The 17,262-nt window shown below is 38.7% G+C and overlaps 1 protein-coding gene across 1 annotated transcript in view; it reads right to left on the bottom strand.

Annotated features, from left to right (window-relative positions):
- The window catches only part of LOC136884350 (protein AAR2 homolog), a 57,098-nt gene extending 48,921 nt beyond the window's left edge, over nucleotides 1–8,177 (bottom strand). Inside the window, exons 1-2 of the mRNA XM_067156469.2 lie at nucleotides 8,124–8,177; nucleotides 7,748–8,013 (exon numbers count right to left, since the gene is read on the bottom strand). Coding sequence (XP_067012570.2) covers nucleotides 7,748–7,935 — 188 coding nt within the window. The 5' untranslated portion in view covers nucleotides 7,936–8,013; nucleotides 8,124–8,177. The remainder of the gene's footprint in view (nucleotides 1–7,747; nucleotides 8,014–8,123) is intronic.
- Nucleotides 8,178–17,262: the final 9,085 nt, after the last annotated feature.

Below are 17,262 nucleotides of genomic sequence, written 5' to 3'. Positions count from 1 at the left end.
TCTGTGCTGTACCGTATTTTACCTAAACAGCTGGGCCCTACTATCAAGCTGGAGTTGGGATTTTCTCCTGCAACAACTGTTCATCGGTGACTGTGTGGCATGGGTCGACGCCAATAAGCAAAATATAGGTGGGCCTGATATATTAGATGAAATCAACTAAAGTAAATTTGGAAAGTCAAAATATCATAGAAGGAGGCATACGGAAGGACAGTGGTTATTTGGAGGGGTGGGGAGAGACAACTACAAAATCTTTTTTGTTGTACCTGCAGAAAAAAAATTAAGGAGACGTTGCTAGTAGTCATTACAGAGTGGGTATTGCCAGGAACAATAATTATTTCTGACTGTTGGAAGGTGTTCAAATGCCTGGAATACAAGGTATTTCTGCACTTTTGTATGAAGCACTCCATTCAATTCATTGACAGAAGGAAGAGTGATCACATCAACAGGGGAAACAGGAGGGTTATGCCAAATGATAAATGCCTGTGCATATCTAAAATACCAAAAATGGGTGGAGACATGAAACACGGCAGTTACTCCATCATGGAATTCGGCAGATAGAAAGTACATTTCGTTGATTACCTCACTGAATTTCTATTCAAGACATCCTTCCCTGTTGACACATTGGTAGGTGAATTTTTTTAAAACTGCGAGTGTACTCTATCCTCCACTACACTATGGCAACTTAGCGACAGAAAATTATTGTTGTTGTCCTGTATTGTATAGGCCCTACTGTTTCATATACAGGTTACATTTAGTTGTGTTTTTATTGTGCACAGGTTGGTAACCGACTGTATTTGTCTCGATTGCTGGGAATGACATCATAACCAATTATATCACAGCCAATGGAAATGCTATAGTGCATACTTAAGCAATGGAGAATGGTGCATGCTACATTTCATTAGATTATAAATGAAGAGTCCACTGCAAAAATGATGGATGTCATTTGGATGCACTTTCGCAGGAAATGAAAATATAAAAGCAAAGACTCATAATTCCACAAAAAAAGCTGAATGTCACATCTCATTGAAGAAGTATGTCCATTCGTCACTCTTATCACATTTTCACGAGTAATTTAATGGTGTTAAATTAGTTGTCAAGTTTACAATAAATGAATTAACTTTTATAAGACTATGTTCTATTCTTGGACAATGATAATAAAAAAAACACATGGTAGAAAGTCTTTGGAACTCAGTTATGTGAAAGTGAGATGAAGAAATCTCTGCCTTTTGGACCACAGAATTGAGCTGAATGTAATAGATCCCTGTATTTCTCCTGAGAAATTGGTGGCTGTTCTTTATAAAGGCGACCTGGAAGGAGAAATTCGTCTGCTGCAAATTCTTGGCTCCTTGTGGGATTGACAGACCTTACGACATTTGATTCCCAGGCACCATTGAAGGTAGATCTGTGCCGTACTAGGCGAGTGTGACCTGCTTCAAACAGTATCTGTCTGATAGGTTTTGAGGGAAAGGGACATTTCTTTCTTAACATAAGCTGCAAAAATAAGGTCCAGTTTCGCAGGAGTACCTGGTCTACATCGATAACTTGAAAAGGCGATGGTTTCACTCGGGCAGATTGAAACATGTGAAACCAGTCTTCTGGCAATTCTGCACATGATTTTGTGTTTATTAGGGCCATGTTATGATCACATTCGAGGTAAGAATGTCCCCATATTGGGAAAGTGACTTTGATTGTTTCCAGTCTTTTTGCAACTGATACTATATAATGTAAAAACCTGAACACTGTAGTTCTTATTCTGCCCCCTGCATGAGTCACAAAAAAATTCCAGGTGTTTAACCTTAGTATCAAGTTTTATAAAAATGAAGTTATGGAGCATTGGCACAACCTCATCAGAACCTTTCCCTCCTACAGTCTCAGGGTAGCAGTAGAAAAACGGGCAAAAGTTCAGAACAGCTTACATTTTCCAGCGCCACGCATTCAGGCTCGATTGCACTGTAATTTGTTTCTCTCTCGCTCGCTTCTCACGAAGGACTTGATCGTGCGGTGGATAGAGCTGCCAACTGTTCATATAAAGAACTAGTCCTAGTGCAGCGGCACTACTTTTATTTACGAATCTCGTTAACGCAGCGGCGCTACTTTTATTTACGAATCTCGTTACAGTAGGTTAGTGACAAAGCCATTGGTCTGGATTGGTTAGACCATTGGTCAGTGACAAACCCATTGGTCTGGATTGGTTAGACCATTGGTCTGGATCAAGCAAAGGGGGTCTGAGGGCGTAAGCCCCCAGGTTAGAAGCCGCGAAGCGGCCCTAGGCCTCTAGTATCCCGCGTGACACCTCCATTGGTCTGGATTGGTTAGGGTAGGTTAGTGACAAAGCCATTGGTCTTGTGTACTTCTTGTGTGCGGGTTGGTAACGGAATTCACTTACTTCATTGCTAGGAGTGACGTCATATCCCATAGTGTCTCACCCAATGGAAATGCTGGTAGGTAGTTAGGAGATAGACTATTGTGCGTAATAACTTCTATTAGGTTATAAAAGCAAAATTACTTCTGGGGGATGGCGGGTGGGTTCTTAACTGTCGCAGTGAACACATCACTCCTCCACAAGCTATTCCACTTAAGATTTCCAACATATTACATCCTTATAATGTTATAAAAGTAATGTAAGTCTTACTGAATTTCTACCGAAAAACGATTCAGATGCTGATAAAACATGGATGTTGAAGGAATACAATGACAACTGTCTCCTGTAATAAACATCATTAGTAGAGATATTTGGCATGTTTAGGTTTTTCTGAAAATCCTTCATGCTTGATTTTCTCACATCTCTTTTCCTTGCATAGAATGTGTCAGCTGTTAGTTTGTGAACATTCTGATCCATTTCAAGCTTTTGTAGTTCTGATTCCAAATCAGCCTTTTCATCAGGTTTCAAAGAACTCACCAATAACCTTTCTTCTATTGCCTTTTTATCAGGCAGGTATTTGTCACAAGCACTAGAGGTATCACGACGATGGTATCCAAATGATATATTAAATTTCTCGTTTAATATCTTCCTATAAAATGCGTAAGATACTTCAGGTAAATTTTTGTCTTTGTACATTTCATACATTTTATGTATGTTCAAATCTTCTGGAAGGTAAATTTTATTAGTTTTATCCTTGCTATAGTGACTAGACCATCCCTTGAAAGATGCTATATGATCCTGTACAGCTTATACAACATGTGCAGATTTCTTATTGTGTTCGTGTATATATTTACCACGCTTATCCTTTGGTGCCTGACCGTGACAAGTGAATGATTGGATGTTTGCAATCTCCCACCAGTTACCAGTATAAAATGTATTGCAATAAATGCCTTTGCACATACAGGAACATCAACAACAGCAGCAGAAGTATCACTGTTTACAGGAGCTGCTCTTACCTTGTAATAATACGACAAATAATGAGTTTTCGCATCATTTTCGTCTTTCCTGCGTCTGCGATTCTTAACTGGCTGAAATGTTATTCGTTCAAAAAGACAGGCATTTTGTTCATCATAGGACGCCATTTCATTAAACTCTTTAATTATAAGTTTTCTTTCCACTTTACGGTTTAAAAGCACTCAAGTCTTTTACATTCACTGTCAGGCCCAGATTCATGTGAACATAACCACATCTTCTTCATAACATAAGTCATTCTGCCATGCTTTAACCTCTTCTTTGTGTTGTTTTCACTCTTTGTCTCATACACCACATCAGAATCAGTTTCAGGATTATCACTCATAGTGATATTATATTTTGCACTTAACAAAATAATAAGAAAAACACAGGAAATGTCCACTATGCAGAAGAATGCATCACAAACCAACTGACTTCATTATCAATAACAACACTGGAAAAGACACAATGAATCATGGGAACCAAATGACTACCATCATTCTTTGTATACTACTGACATCCAGCATTCTTGCAGTGTATACCAAATTTCCTTTTCCACATATCTCAGGGACTATCCACGATTTTAACTTCACCTTTTAACCACATATTCTATGCCATATAAAGAATACAATGGCACCCTCAGCTCATTTTCGATGAAAAAGTGACATCCATCGTTTTTGCAGTGGACTCTTCAAATGTAAATGTACTTCTGGGGGCTAGGAGGTGGGTCTCTGGTTCTCGTGGTGAACACATCTCTCCTCTAGAAGATATTCTATGCAAAATTTGCATAATATCAACTCCATTAGAACGCTACAGAACTTTCGCAATATATACTATATACTGAATTTCTACCAGTTATAGTTATGAATGTCCTCTGCGAACCATGTGACCTTGCCGCGGTGGGGAGGCTTGCGTGTCCCAATGATGCAGATAGCCGAGCCGCAAGTGCAACCATATCGGATGGGTATCTGTTGAGAGACCAGACTAACGAATGGTTCATCGAAAGGGGGGTAGCAGCCTTTCGGTAGTTGCAAGGGCGGCAGTCTAGATGATTGACTGATACGGCCTTGTAATAATACTCAACATACCTTAGCTGTGTTGATACTGCTACACGGCTGAAAGCAACGGGAAACTACAGCCGTGACTAACTCCCGAGGACATACAGCTCTCTCTGTATGAATTTTGTACTGATGATGGCTTCCTCCCGGGTAAAATATTCCGGAGGTTAACTAGTCCCCCATTCGGATCTCCGGGTGGGGACTACACGAGAGGGGGCGATCATCAGGAAGATGGATACTGACATTCTGCAAGTCGGAGCGTGGAATGTTAGAAGTTTGAATCGTTGTGGTAGGTTAGAGAATCTGAAAAGGGAGATGGATAGGCTAAAGTTAGATGTAGTTGGTATAAGTGAAGTACGTTGGCAGGAAGAACAAGATTTTTGGTCAGGCAACTACCGAATTATCAACACAAAATCAAACAGGGGAAATGCAGGAGTTGGTTTAATAATGAATAAGAAAATAGGGCAGCGGGTAAGCTACTACGACCAGCATAGTGAAAGAATTATTGTCGTCAAGAATACAATACCACAATAGTGCAGGTCTATATGCCTACTAGTTCAGCGGATGATGAAATCGAAAGAATATATGAGGAGATAGAAGATTTAATACAATATGTAAAAGGTGACGAGAATCTAATTGTGATGGGAGACTGGAATGCAGTGGTAGGCCAAGGAAGAGAAGGTAGTACAGTAGGAGAATTTGGATTGGGACAAAGGAACGAAAGAGGAAGTCGGCTGGTTGAAGTCTGCACTGATCATAATTTAGTCGTTGCCAATACTTGGTTCAAACACCACAAACGACGGCTGTATACGTGGACGAGACCTGGAGACACTGGAAGGTATCAAACAGACTTCATTATGATTAGGCAGAGATTCAGAAACCAGGTGTTGGATTGCAAAACTTTCCCAGGAGCAGACGTGGACTCTGACCACAACTTGTTGGTCATGAAATGCCATCTGAAGTTGAAGAAATTGAAGAAAGGAAAGAATGCAAAAAGATGGGATCTAGACAAGTTGAAAGAAAAGAGTGTGAGAGATTGTTTCAAGGAACATGTTGCACAAGGACTAAATGAAAAGGCTGAAGGAAACACTATAGAGGAAGAGTGGAGAGTCATGAAAAATGAAGTCAGTAGGGCTGCTGAAGAAATGTTAGGACGGAAGAAAAGATCAACTAAGAATAAGTGGATAACTCAGGAGATACTAGACCTGATTGATGAACGACGAAAATACAAGAATGCTAGAAATGAAGAGGGCAGAAAAGAATACAGGCGATTAAAGAATGAAGTGGATAGAAAGTGCAATGTAGCTAAGGAAGAATGGCTGAAGGAGAAGTGCAAGGATGTCGAAGGCTGTACGGTCCTGGGAAAGGTAGATGCTGCATACAGGAAAATCAAGGAAACCTTTGGAGAAAGGAAATCTAGGTGTATGAATATTAAGAGCTCAGATGGAAAGCCACTTCTGGGGAAAGAACACAAAGCAGAAAGATGGCAGGAGCATATCCAACAGTTGTATGAAGGTAAAGATGTAGATAATTTGGTTCTGGAACATGAAGAGGCTGTTTATGCTGATGAAATGGGAGACCCAATTTTGAGGTCAGAGTTTGACAGAGCTGTGAGTGACCTAAATAGGAACAAGGCACCTGGAATTGATGACATTCCCTCTGAATTACTGACTGCCTTAGGAGAAACCAGCATGGCAAGGTTATTTCATTTAGTGTGCAAGATGTATGAGACAGGAGAAGTCCCATCCGATTTTTGGAAGAATGTTGTTATACCTATTCCCAAGAAAGCCGGTGCTGACAGGTGTGAAAACTACCGCACCATTAGTTTAGTATCTCATGCCTGCAAAATTTTAACTCATATTATTTACAGAAGAAGGCAAAAACAAGTTGAAGCTGAGTTGGGAGAAGATCAATTTGGCTTCAGAAGAAATGTAGGAAGACGTGAAGCAATCCTGACTTTACGTCTGATCTTAGAGGATCGAATCAAGAAGGACAAGCCCACATACATGGCATTCGTAGATCTAGAAAAGGCATTCGATAATGTTGATTGGACCAAGCTATTTATGATTCTGAAGATAATAGGGATCAGATACCGAGAACGAAGAATTATCTACAATCTGAATAAAAATCAGTCCGCAGTGATAAGAACAGAGGGCTTTGAAAAAGAAGCAGGATTCCAGAAAGGAGCGAGGCAAGGCTGCAGTTTGTCCCCTCTCCTTTTCAATGTTTACATAGAACAGGCAGTAAAGGAAATCAAAGAGAAATTTGGAAAGGGAATCACAGTCCAAGGAGAGGTAATGAGGTGAATGGTATGGATGAAGTCTTGGGTAAGGAGTACAAGATGAAAATAAATAAGTCCAAAACAAAAGTAATGGAGTGCAGTCGAACGAAGGCAGGTGATGCAGCAAATATTAGATTAGGAAATGAAGTCTTAAAGGAAGTAGATGAATATTGTTACTTGGGTAGTAAAATAACTAACGATGGCAGAAGTAAGGAGGACATAAAATGCAGACTAGCACAAGCAAGGAAGAGCTTTCTTAAGAAAATAAATTTGGTCACTTCAAACATTGATATCGGAATTAGAAAGATGTTTTTGAAGACCTTCGTGTGGAGCGTGGCATTGTATGGAAGTGGAACATGGACAATAACTAGCTCAGAAAGAAAGAGAATAGAAGCTTTTGAAATGTGGTGTTACAGAAGAATGCTGAAGGTGAGATGGATAGATCGAATCACGAATAAAGAGATACTGAATCGAATTGGTGAGAGGAGATCGATTTGGCTAAATTTGACGAGAAGAAGAGATAGAATGATAGGACATGTCTTAAGACACCCAGGACTTGTTCAGTTGGTTTTTGGTAAGAACGGTAGGGGTAGACCAAGGTATGAATATGACAAGCAGATTAGAGCAGATGTAGGATGCAATAGTTACGTAGAAATGAAAAGGTTAGCACAGGATAGGGTGGCATGGAGTGCTGCATCAAACCAGTCTATGGACTGATGACTCAAACACACATAGTTATGAATTTCATTGGGTTCCGTACTGAAGTGAGATTACAGTCGATTAAAATTATTTTCAAGGTATTGAATAGGTGGACCTTGAAAATAATTTTAATTGACTGAATTTCTACCAGTGTATAGCCATGATGTTAAAATGAGGAGAGTATAAGATTCTTTTTTTTGTGATTGTTAGGTTCTGGTAAGCAACAGGTTATCCGTTCATGACAGCTAAATCTACCAATAAATGTTAACTCACCACGCTACTCCTTTCTTCAACAAGCTCACAACATCGAGAGTTTCATCAAAAAATGTTACCCACCTGTAATGCACATAGTGGAGTCCAGGAGGAATCATCTTTACTCCTCTAAATTTCTCCCCAGTATTCCAGGATTTCATATCAATCCCAAACTCTGTCCCCGGAGGTACATCCAAGAATATAAATGTTGCTCCATCAATTAGCAAACGACGAGCTAGCTCTTGATCCATTTCCAGAGCTGGTTCACTCATTCTGATCACCAAATTCTTCTTTACACAAAAAGCACAATCAACATTGGAAAGAATGAGAGAATGTCATAAACTTCCTACCTATAAAAACAAATGAAATAGTAATAATCTTCGGTTAACATGTTACTTTAAAATCTAAACATTTTATTTTACACAGCTCTATCAAAAAAAAAATTAATAAATATCATTACTTGTGTTTATAAACAATCAAGCACTTGAAAACAACATTCAAGCATATCAGTTTTACCACCCAAACTGAGCATCGATTTTCTTTTTTTCTTTTTCCCCCTTTACTACCAACTCTTCCTTCACGGTCTCCTAAAATAACAAGCGTAAATAATGCAATTCCGAACAAAGCAAACGAAAAATCTTTCTCTCATAGAAATTCCGAACACAAAAATCGACTGGTTTAAAAATATATTCTTTTTTATCAAGTACAGAGAGTGCAAATTATTAGACTCACCATCGTATTTTCGCATATGTTTCCTGTTTATCACGACTTATATCTTAATAAATATGGGAGGAATGACAGATTTCATTTCATTGGGCTTTGTTAATGTGTTGCTCATAGTATTGGGCCATGGTATTAAGTATATGTGATAGGTAAGTTTCCTTTTCTGGTGTTGGCAGCGATGTTTGTTTTACTTCTTTATACATTATGATCGAAGCTATACAAGCTGTTCTGTTCGGCCTCTTGATATGTAATTTGCTATATCACTCTTGCTTTGTTGAGGAGTATGTGATAATGTGTGGTCAGTACGTCAGTAGCCTTGTTTCTAGTGATTTGCAAGACTTCATTGTTTCAAAAAAAGGTGGTATCATTGTTGTATTTGTACTTAAGTACTGATACTTCTGTGAAGTTTCTTTCCTGTTAAAAAGTCGTTATGGGGAAGACAGCAGGCTTATCACCACGGAAAAAAGCCTTGGTTGCATGCTTCTTGAAAGAAAAGGTATATCCTCAATACGATATTTCAAGAAAACTGGATGTTTCACAGAAATCAGTGAGCCGAATCAATGTGGCAATCAAAGCTGGTGATGAACTTGTTACTAAACGAATAGGTAACTGTGGTCGAAAGCCTAAAATGAGTCCGCGAATGACTAGAAAACTTATACAGATACCGGTAGCTAAAATGAACAGAATGGCATCCAGTAAGGACATTTCAGACAATCTGAAATCGTATGGTGTGGAGATATCACCGTCTATTGATCAAAGACGACTTTGTGCCGCCGGTCTGTTAGCACATAGACCCCGTGAGAAGGAGATAATCACGCCTGCAAAGGCCTCTAAAAGGCTGATTCGGGCCAAAGAAGTTCAAGAGGAAATTGTTACTGACTGGAGTAGGGTGAGTAATATTATTTTTTTAACCAGTAGCAGGAAAGAAGTTGCAGTTCATGAAGTGGTATTTGCCTTGTTTTCGAAAGTTACTGTAGCTTGATATTTATGGTTCCTTTAATTTTTAGGGCGTCTTCTCTGATGAATCAATATTCTCTATAAGCCAAGAAAGCGCTCAGTATAGTCCGCGCACCTTTTAGCGATATTTCTTTGTACGGGGAGAGGCGTAAGGAGGGAGCTCTCACGGTTCCGGTAATACTGCCAACTGAATTAAAATGAAATCTGAATTGAATCGATTATATGATCGATCGATACGAATTTTCTAAACTTTTCTTATCTTAAGCAAACAACTGTGTCGTACACACTGTATATAAGATTTCTCGATGCGAATCTTGTTCCCAGCATGAATTCTATAGTTTGGCTTTGCTGGGTAAACAATAACAGTACTAGTACGTAAAGTGTACGCCAGATGTCACACAGCGATGCATAAGTGATTCATAGTTTGCGTTTCAAAGGTTGCCAATACGAATCTCGAAGATACCCGAGGTCGACTTATACAGCACTAGGGTGTCCATGTATCGCTAAAAGGTGCGCGTACGGTACTTTCGCCGAGCAAAGGATGAGGAGTTCCATCCCCATTGCATCGCAGAGGCAGTGAAGCATACAACCTCTGTGATGGTATGGAGCTTCATGTCATCCAAGGGAACTAACAGATTGTATCTGGCAGAAGGTACTATCAGACAAGAACAGTACCTTACAAGAAAGTCCTAGAAAATCGACCATTTCCACAATTGAAGGAATGGTTTCCGGATGGAGATTCCATCTTCATGCAGGATGGAGCACCCTGTCATAAAGCCAAATCAGTGCTCAAATTGCTAGAAAACAATAAAAATGCCCTTCCCTGAGCCCGGATGTAAACTCTATCGAGAACCTATGGGCAGTAGTTAAACAAAACAGAGGAAGAAGACGATTACGAAAAAGATTCAGTTTTTGGAGGAGCTTGTGAAGATATGGCACAGGGACCACGATATCAAGGAAAATACTTATGAACAGCATGCCAAACCGTATTAAAAATCAAGGGATACCATACTAAGTATTAAACATTATGTAGAGTGTTTTAATAAACGTGGTTTTTTTTCAAAATGGCGCCCAGTAATGACGACGTAGTGTTTTATTCTCCGAGTAAATTAACCGTAAAATGTGACGAAAAGTGCGGAAATGTCGAAAATTAGTGAAAAATGGAATGTTGTGTGATTCATGTGATCGATGGTGGCATTATAAGTGCGGAAATTGCCCTAGAGACGTAAAAACTAATGAAAATGTTGACTGGATTTGTGAGCAGTGTGTTCGGAATGTTGTTGTTGGGGACGGCGTTGACGAAGCACCGAAAACAGTCGATGAGGAATATAAAAGTGCATTAGAAATTATAAACATTCTAAAAAAGGACAATGAGACTCTTAAAGTTGAAAATCAAGAATTAAAAGAAAGACTGCGATCGCTAGAATTTGGGACTGACCATTCTTCGAGTGATATACCGGTACAAGTAACAAACTCGAGCACGTGGTGTCAAGTAGTTCGTGGATGGCCGGCTAAGAAGAAATCTACAACTGAATTTCCGGAAATAAACATTAGAAATAGGTTTTCTGCCCTAAATAATTTAATCCTGGAAGAAAGTGATCGCGCGCGTGAAACCAAATCATCGCGATCCGTTGCCGTGCCGAGTTTGAAATTTAGGCCTAGAATTCAGATTCAAGACCCAGTTAGGCCTAAATCAGCGAAGGTAGCTGTGTTTGGTGATAGCCAAGGAAGGGGAATTGCGGGAGTGATTAACGATGAGAATATAGCAGCAACCGGAGAAATATATCCAGGAGCTTCTATCAGCAGGGTTGTGGAAAACGTAGAAGCAGCAACTAGGAACTTCGGGAGCGGCGATGCAGTGCTTATCATCGGTGGGACGAACGACGTAGCTCGCGACGACGCCAAGAATGTAAGATCACAACTTAAACATACACTAGGGAAGCTGACCCACACTAACGTTTTTGTAGTGAACGTGCCCCACAGGCATGATTTGAGTAGAGATTCGTGTGTGAACATTGAAGTGGACAAGGTCAATACAGATATTGTTAAAATTTGTAAACATTTTCGGAATACTCAGGTTATTGAATGCAGCAGTTTTGAGAGATATTGTTATACAAAACATGGCCTCCATCTAAACAATTCAGGTAAACGAAAGATAGGAAATATTGTTCTAGATTTTATTAATCTTAAGATATGTACTGTAAAACAGGCAACTCCCTTGAGTTATAATACTGACCAGGAAAACTAGCAGAAAGAGCCAGCTCTACTTCAAGCTGGCTCAGTCAACTAGAAAAAGAAACTCAGGATAGTAAGGAATTTCAAGTTACCCAATTGCAACAGTCAAGTTTTAGGGAGGAAGGGGGTCTGAGATTGCTCTTGGTAAACTGTCAAAGTGTAGTAAATAAACAATTAAAATTCGGTACATTGATGGAATCTTATGAGACTGATGTGGTGATAGGAGTGGAATCGTGGTTGAAAGAAGGGGTGGGTAATAGAGAAGTATTTCCAGAAGGGTACACAGTCTATCGTAGAGACCGAGGAGATAAAAAGGGAGGGGGGTGTTTATTCTGGTGAAGGAAACTTACTGTTCACATGAATGGTTTACCGATGAAAGGGATGAAATATTAGGGATAAAATTAGTTTGTGATAATATGAAGGAGGTGGGAATTATAGGAACATACAGGCCTGGAAGAGAGGAAAGAGACATGGAAATCTTTGAAAAAATAATAGATTATACTTGTAAAAACAATAATAATGATATGGTAATAATTGGGGGAGATCTAAATTTGCCTGAAGTTGAATGGAAAGGAGCTGCAAGTGAAGCCCATGAACAGAAACTGGCAAATAAGTTAATTTGGGAGGGAGGATTTACACAAGTAGTACAAGAACCGACTCGTCTCAATAACTTACTAGATGTATTCTTGGTTAAACCATGGGAAATTGTTGATAAAACTGAGGTAATTGAAGGAATAGGAGACCATAAGGCTGTAATAATGGATGTAGGACTCGTACCAAAAAGGCTTAATAAGAGGGTTACACAAGACAAGAAATTGTACAGAAAAACTAAAGTTGATGAATTTGGGACTTACCTTAACTCACAATTCAGTTGTTGGATAAGTGAAGGGAGTAACGTGGATACACTTTGGGCTAAATTTAAAGGAATTATTTGGGAAGGAGAGAAGAGATTTGTACCTGTTAAGAAGGGTAAAATGACCTCAGACCCTGTTTATTATACAAGGGAAATAAGAAAATTAAAAAGAAAATGTAGAATAGTAAACAGGAAAATCAAAGAGGGTAAGGAGAGTAGATTAACTAGAAAACAGCTAATGAGGGAACTGAATAGAGTGAAAAAGGAAGCAAAAGAGAATTATATGAATGGCATACTTCAAGAGGGTAATGACCACAAAGGGAAATGGAAAAAGCTGTATTCATATATCAGGAATCAAAAAGGAAAAGGAATCCAAATTCCTACAATGGTGGGAGAAGGGGGTGAACACTATTTAACAGATACTGAGAAAGCAAACCTATTTAGTAGGGAATTTAGAGATTCACAAGAGTTGGAAACCGAAACAGAAGATAGAGAGGGAGAGAGACAGAGGGAAACAAGAAGCTTCTCTTTCACAAACGAAGATATTTTCAGAGAAATCCAACTGCTTCAGCAAGGAAAAGCAGCAGGGAGTGATCAAATTACTGGGGAGGTATTAAAGACAATGGGGTGGTACATAGTGCCTTATTTAAAATTTCTCTTTGACTATGTCATAAATAATAGTGTAATACCAAAGGAATGGAAGGAATCTATAATAATACCAATTTATAAAGGAAAGGGTGATAAAAGGAAACCAGAGAACTACAGACCAATCAGCCTGACCAGTATAGTTTGTAAAATTCTGGAGAGTTTAATATCGAAGTACATCAGAGGGATATGTGATGATAAAAATTGGTTCATGAGGAGCCAGTATGGATTTAGAAAGAAATTTTCTTGTGAGGCACAACTGGTGGGATTTCAGCAGGACATATCAGATCAGTTGGATTCAGGAGGTCAGTTAGATTGCATAGCCATAGATCTTTCCAAAGCCTTTGATAGAGTGGAACATGGAATATTACTAAAGAAATTGGAGGGAATAGGATTGGACGTAAGGGTTACACGTTGGATAAAAGCATTTCTAAATTCAAGGGTTCAGAAAGTCAAAGTAGGAAATAATGTATCTCAGGAAGAGAAAGTTTGGAAGGGAATTGCACAGGGTAGTATAATCGGTCCGTTACTTTTCTTAATATACGCAAATGATTTAGGGAACAATATAACATCAAAAATAAGATTGTATGCAGATGACATAATTGTTTATAGAGAAATAAACAACATTGTGGATTGTTCAGAATTACAAAGGGACCTTGAAAGTATCCAACAATGGGTTGAAGAAAATAATATGAAGGTTAATGGAGGCAAATCAACTGTTACAACTTTTACAAACAGGAGCTTTAAAACTGAATTTGAATATACTTTGGATGAGGTAGTTATCCCAAAAGATGGCAAGTGCAAATACTTAGGTGTGAGATTTGAAAGTAATTTGCACTGGAAGGGTCATATTGATGACATTGTTGGGAAAGCATACAGATCATTACATGTCATAATGAGGCTACTTAAAGGATGCAACAAAGAATTAAAAGAAAAAAGTTACTTGAGTATGGTTCGTCCATTATTGGAATATGCAAACAGTGTTTGGGATCCTCACCAAGAATACCTAATAAAAGAAATAGATAGTGTGCAGAGGAAAGCAGCATGATTTGTAACAGGGGATTTCAGGAGAAAGAGTAGTGTATCAGAAATGTTAAAGGAACTTGGGTGGGAAACTTTAAGTAAGAGAAGGGAGAAAACTAGACTTACAGGATTATATAGAGCCTATACAGGAGAAGAAGCATGGGGAGATATCCGTGAGAGGCTTCAGTTGGAAAATAATTATATCGGCAGGACTGACCACAAATATAAAATTAGAAGGAATTTTAGCAGAAGCGATTGGGGTAAATTTTCATTCATTGGGAAGGGTGTGAAGGAGTGGAACAGTTTACCAGGGGTAGTGTTTGATCCTTTTCCAAAATCTGTACAGATATTCAAGAAGAGAATAAACAGAAACAGAGAAAATAAATGAAATGTTAGAGGGCATTCGACCAGTGCAGGTTATTGTATATAAAAAAATGTGTGTGAATAAATTAATTCCATCCCCTGGTCTAAGGAGTTTGGACAGCCAAAGTAGGGGACTGCCTGTAGGGGTGAAGTACAGTGGGGACTTCGAGGGCCCTGGGACCGCTACGGTAGCTGTGAAGGCCCTTCAGGAACTCTGAAAAGTGGTTGCAAAAGGGGCTCTGGTTAAGACGCAGCAGGTCGTTATGCTACTTAGGATCCAGAACGGGTAAAAAAAAAAAGTAAATAAATAAATAAATGCAATGTAAATATTAATGTTATACCAGTTGTATAGTATCATTTGAAGTAATTCCACATACTGTATATCAGTTGACTATATTTGTAAGTAGGACAGGAGATATTATAAGTAGAATTTTGTAAACAATATAAATATATTAAGGATGAGCTGTGTGTTTAATAGAAAACATTGTTAGCGTAAATTGTATAATATTGTATTATAGGAAAAATTTTCTTCTCTTGTTAATTTAATATTTAGTGCTTGACAATAATGTATTTTAGTGTACCATTTGCCACCGAGGTAGACACCTCATTTGCAAATAAAGAGATTTTGATTTGATTTTGAAGAAACTGGGTTGAATGCGGATTTTTTTATTTGAGTCTAATATTTTGCACAGCTCTGTATGTATTGGGGCCAAATGGTAATAATGGCACATATATGACATATTCCATTTAGGATTTTAACCTATATAATAACGTAACATAAAAAAGGCAGGAACTACCCCAGATGATGTCAAAAACCGGGTAATCTTCAGTCTCTCTTTGAGTCCAACCATTCGTAAGGGTGTAGTGGCATCACGCGACACGCATTTCTTATTCTTGAGTGATGGGTTTAGACTCTAGTAATTATTGTCCAGTCACTATAACCTTATCAATAAATACACTCATTAATCTTTCGTACGATGAAGAGGCAGTGGAGAACAGTGAATAATAAATCTTAAACCTGAAGACTTAAGTATAGAAATAACACACGTAGCTCACCGATTATGTGGGGAAGATTATTATACACTCAACCAGTAGCGGCGATTGGGAATTAAAAGAGGGGGAAATGTACAGACAACAAAAAGTACATGGGTTAGTGGGATATAGCGGGCGGGGGGGGAGATAGGAGGGAGGAAGACGGCGTGGTGTATGCATGTAAACTGAAAACCTCCAATGTGGGAATTGTTTATGTTCTCTGAGCTAATTTCCACAGAAAGGTAAATGTTTTACTAACTTAAGTGTGGCAATAATTTGAGATTCTGATTCAATAATAGACTATACAATAAAAATTTCACCAAAGGAACAATATATACATCTATTCCAATTAAATAGAAGTACGGCGTGATTATGCAATTAAAATCGTTTAGTATTTGACTAGGCCTATGCACTAAGGAACTAATAGACAGTAAAGAGACTGCTGAGGGACGAATGTGCGTGGCAAGTCGGTGAATCATACCTCAGTGTCCATGATCTTGACAAAAAATTATACCCCTGGTACCCTTTCTCACAGCATATGCAAAGTCCCCACTACTTGCTGTGGCGCTATGCAAATCAGTTAGTCGCGACGAGCGACATCTTGGGCGTATTTCCGTTAATAATTAACGAAAATAAAGAATTAGCTGATAATAAAGCAGGTCTTGTACAAAGTGCTTTTATAAAAAATACTCCAATATTCCTAGTGTCAGACGGCTAAAATGGAATAATTTTCTCTCCACAAAGTAGGGGGCAACTTCCGCTCCCCTCATCCCCCTTTGTCACCGCTACTGCACTAAACGGAACAAAGAATTATGAGACACGATTCACAATGAAAGATCTTGGCAACAATTGGGCTATATATATTATTATAACACTATGTGAGCGTCATCAAACTTGTTTAAACTGTCAATGAGGGTAGGAGAAAGTGTTGATAATAAGTAAGATATACTGGTAGGCAGGCGTATAGCCATCTTCACTAAACGAGATAAGAAAGTGCAACTGGGTACATCGTAAGCCGGACATTGAAAGATGATGTGATTGCTATCACCATTAGACAAACCACACACAGAGGGAGCTTGTGGAGCATGATGAAAACGGGTTTTATATTGAGGGGTTAATGCATGATTGAAACGTAGGAGGATGAAATTTGTGATGTGCCGTCGTGTACAAGTTCCGTAAAAGGTTTAAGAGGGATAGTGAGTTAGACTTGGTGATAAAAATTATTTTTACGAGAAGAATTAATCCAATCATGCTGCCATTTCTGATAAGCTTCAATATGAGTCTCAGAGAGAAGGTCTAAGGGTGGTATCGCGATTGAGATGGGTAAATAAGATTGATCGCATGCGTGTTTAGCAGCAAAATCAGACTTCTCGTTGCCAGGAATTCCTGCGTGTTCAGGTATCCATAGTAGTGTGATATACGCACCAGCCTATTCAAGGGAATATAGTAAATATTTTACGTTACATAAATACCAATTGAATGAAGGCAATTTAGAGCGTAAGGCGTGTAGAACATTTTGAGCATCCGTACAGGTAATAGTCTTCTTATGAGTCTTAATTAGAAGTAGAGCTTAACGTATTGCAAATAATTCGCCGGTAAATATAGAACAAGAAGAGGGAAGGTGAAACTCGAGAAGTGTATATGGATGGGGTATAAAGAGTGCCGCTCCAGTGTCATGAAAAGATTTAGCACCGTCGGTATAGATACTAACGTCAAAGTCATTTAAGGAGAGTCAAACACGCTTAAATTGAGCGGAGGGATGAAAGTA

This window comes from Anabrus simplex, chromosome 1 (assembly GCF_040414725.1).
Source record: "Anabrus simplex isolate iqAnaSimp1 chromosome 1, ASM4041472v1, whole genome shotgun sequence".
Lineage (NCBI taxonomy): Eukaryota > Metazoa > Arthropoda > Insecta > Orthoptera > Tettigoniidae > Anabrus > Anabrus simplex.
Note: the sequence above shows the minus strand (reverse complement) of the source record. Positions and strands in the feature narration are given on the sequence as shown.